General features: G+C 37.4%; 1 protein-coding gene across 1 annotated transcript in view; it reads left to right on the forward strand.

The window, feature by feature from the left end:
• The first annotated feature begins 509 nt into the window (after positions 1 to 509).
• LOC103589879 (sodium/hydrogen exchanger 2-like) overlaps positions 510 to 6647 on the forward strand; it is an 81930-nt gene continuing 75792 nt past the window's right edge. Inside the window, 3 exon segments of the mRNA XM_008571932.1 lie at positions 510 to 765; positions 3874 to 4337; positions 4868 to 5118. Of these exon segments, the coding sequence (XP_008570154.1) occupies positions 510 to 765; positions 3874 to 4337; positions 4868 to 5118 (971 nt within the window).

The following is a 6647-nucleotide window of genomic DNA, read 5'->3' on the forward strand; positions in this document are numbered from 1 at the left end:
CTCTGTTTCTACAGTTTTCCTCCCAAATGCATCTTGACACATGGGCACCTTAGCTACTGTTCCTGTGCGCAGAGGCCTTGATAGCCTCCAGGAGATTTAGGAATTCTTCTTGAGCACTCTTTGCATATCTACAGGGAATTGGAGTAGTCTCACAGTTAGAAGATAGATTGCTAAGTGGCCAGAATCCAGTTCCCAGTGGTTTTCCTCCCTTGAAAGTTGAGGGAGGTGGGGGCGGGGAGGGCAGGGCGGCGGTAAACTCCTTTTCTATGTCAATCAATGAATTTTTCCCAGCTCCCTCCCTTTGCAGGCTTCTGGCTCTAATCTCATTTCAGGACACAACAACCTTGTAGTTCGCTGCAGGGACGCCAGGGAGCTGCTGGAGTATCCATTGATCTACTAAGTGCTAGCCAGCAGGTCTAAGGGTCAGGGGCAGCAAACCGCATTTGTGAATAGCTGCAGCTGAGGAGGAGATTAAACGACTTTAGCAAGCACAGCAGGCAGAGCTGGTGATGGGCCCTGGGCTAGTGCTCCTGTTGCCCTTGCTACTGGGGCAGCTCTGCTCCCAGCTCTCGGGAACCTCTGGAGATAGTATGCAGCACCACCGGGACCTACGGACAGATAATGGCAGCTGGGGACTGGAAGGAACACAGGATAATGGCTCTGTGGTGTCTGCTCACACACTCCTCTTCTCCCTGGATTACCAGCATGTGCAGGTCCCTTTTGAGATCACACTCTGGATTATGTTAGCCTCTCTTGCAAAGATAGGTAAGTGAGGGGTTTCCCAGGGCTCTCCCATAGAGTTGCCTAACTATAGGGACTCTCAGGGCTTTATGTTAAGAAAGGCACACTTTGCTTAAGAGATCACAGAAAGGTGAGCTTGAACATTTTCCTTCTACTTTCTGCCAAAATGACCTCTTCCTCACACAGCTCAAACCCACTTGCCAGTAATTATTTTCAAATACCGGTGATCTCCCAGCGAAAGAAGGTGAGAATAGGCCCTATCCTAACTTCCTAAATCACAGGAATTTAGACTGGAAAGGGTCCCAGTTGTTCAAGGGTTGGGAGGAGGAGGCATAACTTTAAAAGGGAGAACAGAAAAATGTTACTATATTGATTCTGGATACTAACTGATGTGAGTCTTTAGGCAGTCTTTCCCCCTTCCCCCACAACAGGAAGCTTGTTTTATTTGCCATGTAGTGAGAAAGTGTGACAAGTCCGTTTCCCATTTTTTAAGATAAATGCCCTTTTGCCACCACTCAGAATTTAAAAGGAAAACCAAACTAAGAATAAATCCAGCAAGTGGAATTGAAGAGCTGTTATATTTTAACTATTTAGCCTCTATGAATAACCTGAATTACTAGTAGCATGACTCTCCTAAGGAGAGTTATTCTCAGTTCGTCCTTTTATGTTCTTTAATAATTTATTGAGCTTTTGCCTTGGTGATGTAAAAATTATGATGTAAAAATTATGAGTCCTTTAACAGTTCAAAGTGTTTATTATTGAGTGACTTTTTTTGTAGGCTCAAAACCAAAAACAATTCTAGGGAACATGTCAGAATCTGTATAATTTTGTTATTTTAAAATGAATTTATTAGTTCTAAAATAAATCATGTTTTAGCATTCCAAAATACTAGTTAAATGACTTTATTGATAACATAGCTTTAGCATTAATAAAATGCATTATTTAATGATGATACACACAAGATACATAGGTTCACAGCATGATAGATTGTCAGAGATAGAAAAACCCTTAGATATTGTTCTCATCCAACCCCCACATTCTCTTTCACTTTTATAGATAGGATTATCTGAGGCCCAGGGAGAGAGGATACCTTGCCACATTCATAAACCAGAACTAGAATGCTGGTCTTCTTTCTCCTTGATCAAAAATGCATGCTGTCTTGGGTGACAATAATTAGCACTTGTGGATAGTTAAGGCCCTTCCATATTTTTTGCAGTACTACATATATTTATTGCAATAGTCTAATTAAATGTTAATATCAGGATCATAGAGCAAAAGAGACTTCCTAATAGGTCATCCCTCTCCACTTGTTTAAGTGGGAATGTATTAAGCCACCACTGACAGATTATTTTTTGTCATAACCTTAGTAAGAGAATGTGAGTTAAAAATTTTCCTTTTTAGCATTCATTCATTCATTCATTCCACAAATATTTTCTGAACACATGTTATGTGTGGAGCATTATGTTGGGCCTATGGGCTATAGAACTGAATAAGACTCCATCTTTTCTATGAGGAGCTTTCAGATTGTTTTAATGCCTAGAGGAAAGACATGGTTCTGTCGAGGATAAAAAGGGAAGCACCATGATGTAGAGGAAAGAGCAGATTAATTTGACCTATTTAATACAAGAGTACTGTATTTGTGCAAATTTAGGAGACAGTGCTTAGCACATGGCAGGCAATCAATAGGTATGTGTTGGATGAGTGAAATGCTTCTTTTTAATTTTTTTTTCTTTTTTATTGAAGCATAAATGATTATATATTTGTGGGGTACAAAGTTGATTATCAATAGTTGTGTACAATGTGTGATGGTTAGATCAGGATAGCTAGCTTATTCATCATTACAATACATAATCATTCTTTGTATCAATTAACCAATTTCTCTTTAATTTCTCATTAGTGCCTCATTTTTATCATTTATAAAATGGGAATAACAGTATTTACCTTGCTGTGTTGGTGTGATGAGAGAATCAAATGAGAGAATATATGTGAAAGCACTTTTGCAACTATTGAGAATAAAGTTCAGAAGCCAGCTGGCTTTCTTTTCTAAAAATGTGCTTATTACTTACTTGATAAGTATCTGTTCAGCTAATTCTATGTGCCAGCACTGTGCTAAGGAATAAATGTAAAAACTAGCCTCAATCTTTGAGAAATTTGTAGTCAAATTAATTAACAAGTATATTCGAATGGGATTTCAGCATTGGTAGGAACTGGGGTAATGAGGCAGGGGATGGATTAGCCCAGATAACATTTAAGGTCATTTAAATGGCAGAGAGAATTGATGATAATTTGTGTCATTATCTATAGGCTTCAGGTAAGCTAGAGCATAATGATGTGGTATATAACACAGGGAAAAGGCAAAAGAATATAGGATAAAACAAAGAACTGCTGCCATGTGGGCTGCTGGAGGTGGCTGCATTTCCCAGATGGGATAAAAGCTCATGTGCTTCTAAGAGAGAAAACAAACTCTATAATTGAGATTGTATTCTGATAATCCAGTAGTATGAATTAATGTATGCCCAGGTCTGTAAAATAGTCCAAGTGGCAGTTTGCAGTAATTATAAGACCACTGGGCTAGGGATCAGAACACCTGGCTGGGTTGTTATCCCAGCTCTGTTCCATACTTACTGTGTAATCATGAAAAGTTACCTTGGTTCTTTGGCCTCAATTTCTTTATAAATAATTAGGTCTGATTCCTTATCAAGGAAGAATTAGTTATGATTTCTAAAGGCTTTATCGACTCTTATTACACAAAGAAGACATTTGAATTATAGTTCTCAGTTACATACTCTTTAGGCTACTGATGTTTATCACTATGATAGAGAAGAGCAGATTATGCATTGTTTCCATTGTTAAATATGTGCTTACATTTGAAAATTTTTCAGTGGGTGCATAAATAATTTTGTTGTTAACTGTGAATCCTCTCATTCTATTAGTAAATTTTTTCCATTATAGAGACAAATGCATAAGATTTTTTTGTGATTCATGCCTCTGCATCTTTAAGTTATTATTAAAATGGAAAATATGAAAAGACTAAGAAGCTATTTTCCTGAAATCATGAAGCTTGACAAGAAGTATGACGTATAGAGGTAACTGATAATGAAGATGTGTAATACTCTTTTTTCTCTTTTGCAGGATTTCACCTCTATAATAAGATGCCCACAGTTGTACCTGAAAGCTGCCTCTTAATATTTGTTGGTCTCATCATGGGAGGACTAATTTACAGTTTAAATGACAAATCCCCACCAGTCATGGATAGTGACATATTTTTCCTGTACTTACTTCCACCAATAGTCCTTGAGGCAGGATATTTTATGCCCAGTCGGCCCTTTTTTGAGAACATAGGAACCATTCTGTTATACGCTGTAGTTGGAACCATGTGGAATGCATTTGGAATAGGCCTTTCCCTGTACGGCATATGTCAGGTGAAGTACTTCAGCCTTCAAGATGTCTCATTGCTCCATAACCTTTGGTTTGGTAGTTTGATTGCTGCAGTAGATCCTGTGGCTGTACTCTCTGTATTTGAAGAAATTCATGTGAATGAGAAGCTTCATATTTTGGTATTTGGAGAATCCCTCCTTAATGATGCTGTTACTGTTGTAAGTATCCCAGGCATTGGGCTTTTTAGGTAACAAATTAGGATTTTTTAAGCTCACCCCAGAAATTTAGATAAGAATTAAATTCTGGTCTAGGCCGTAATTGAGCAATGTAGTCCTAGGAGTAAGTTTATGAATTGAGAGAATATGATTTAACAGTCTGTAATATGTTTTAGAAAATGACAGTGCTTTCTTGCTACTACATTACTCCTCTATGAGTTTATTAAGTGAAAACTGGGATAAACCTTCTGGAGGCTAGGGTCTTCCCAGTAACGCCAGATAAGAATATGTTAGCTATGCAGGATATCTTCATAGCCCATTAGAAAGTTTTCAGACAGAATAATGCATAGTTTGACAATGAATTGCAGAAATATATCTTGATGTGGGGAAGCTTTCTAGGAACTTATTTTGGGGGTGGAGAAATGGGTAGTTGGAGGGCTTCAAAGTTGAGAAACTTCAAATTAGAAGGATAGATAGGGTACAATTTGAGGCTTTTCTGATGCATATATTTGCTGTAATCTTTTCTTATGCAGGTACTTTATAAGCTGTTCAAATCTTTCTGTGAAATGCCATCTATCAAGCTGGTGGATATTTTGGCTGCAATAGGAAAGATTTTTTTGGTTGGAATAGGAGGAGTTTTCATCGGGCTCCTATTTGGTGTGTTTGCTGCCTTTACCACCCGCTTTACCAAGACCATTCGGGTCATTGAACCTCTCTTTGTCTTCTTATACAGTTATCTCTCCTACCTGACAGCTGAAATGTTCCATCTCTCAGGGATTGTGGCGTAAGTATCTGGACAAGTTTTATATGTAGACAATTTCTTTTAAGTAGTGAGTCTGACTTTCCACTGATAATTAGGAAATTGCATCTCCTAGATGTGGGAGGGTGATCTCCCACCTACCTTGACTATATGGGTGAGGAATAGGGGAGGAAATATGACTCTCTCATTGTATAATAAACATTCTGAGAATTTGGCATGTGGCTACCTAAGACAATTCACTGTCTTTGCAGGGGAGAATCATTCTGCTTATAGATTAGTGTGTCTGAGCACAATAGCACTCCTGTGGTAAATAATTAGATGGCATACCATAGAAATAAGCTTGGCATTAACTGTTCTTGTATAAATGAACTTTCTGCCATAACAACTAAAGTATTTTATTATTTCTCTTGTAAGCTATATAGAATATGCTATGTTTTTCTCTTATCCATCAGTCGCATTTAACCGGTGATGTTAATCCCTCATGTCTAATAGTAAACTTGTAAGGCTAAATGCCCACATGGTAAGCTAAACAGTATTAACATCTAAATGCTTTTGCATTAGGATCTAGACAGGCCGTCCTGTTTTCTATATTTTAAAGGAATAATCGAATGTGTTTTTTTTCAGATGTTGCAGGGTTTTTCCAGAAGCTTAAAAAGAAAAAAAAAAAGTTGATTTAAGTTAAATTCCACAGAACTAATGCCTTTAGGTTAATCTAAGTTCTGAAAGGATTTAGTGTGAATAATAAATATCATGGTACAGTGGCTGGAATTTGTTTAGATGAAAATGTTCTAGGTTAAAAGCAAGAACAATTGCATCTTAATTTGATAAGAGATACGGTTGTGCTTTTAATAGTTTTTGATTTTTATTGTCTGCATTACCTATTACAAAAGAAAGGTAGAGAAAGCCAACAAATGTATGAAATTAGATGAAGCAATTTATTTAATTTTAATCCAGAGCATTGACCTGAACTTTTAAAGTGGTATCTTTCAAGTGACTTCCTTCTTTGGAGCACTCTGGACTTTCAAAAAACTTGACATTATGGAAGTTGTTGCCATGTCTGTGTTGAGTTGTGAAAGAATGAAACACAGGGAAAACAATATTGTCAAATCTATTGCTTCCTCTGAAAATCTCCCAAAGCTTAACTTTCTTATAAGTGTGGGGTCTTTTCTTTTCGGTTAGTATTACAAGGATGCCTTGGGTCTATAATCTGATAATTTTGTTTCTTTTAACTACAAAATGTAGTGAAAAAAGATATTCCATTATTTTCTATGGAGATAGGTTAACAAAAATCCATGAAATTATTTAGTTTTTATTCAGACCATGTATTAGTCTGTTTCTGTTCCTTGTAACAAAATACTTGAAACTGGGTGATTTATAAAGAAAACAAACTTTATTGCTTACAGTTTCTGAGGCTGGGAAATCCAAAGTCCAAGGAGCACAGCTGGTGAAGTCCTTGGTGGTGGTGACAATGACGGCAGGGTATCACATTGCAAAAATGGTGGAGCAGAGAGAGAGAGAGAGAGAGAGAGAGAGAGAGAGAGAGAGAGAGAGAG

The sequence above is a fragment of the Galeopterus variegatus genome, unplaced genomic scaffold, assembly GCF_000696425.1.
Source record: "Galeopterus variegatus unplaced genomic scaffold, G_variegatus-3.0.2 Scaffold735, whole genome shotgun sequence".
NCBI lineage: Eukaryota > Metazoa > Chordata > Mammalia > Dermoptera > Cynocephalidae > Galeopterus > Galeopterus variegatus.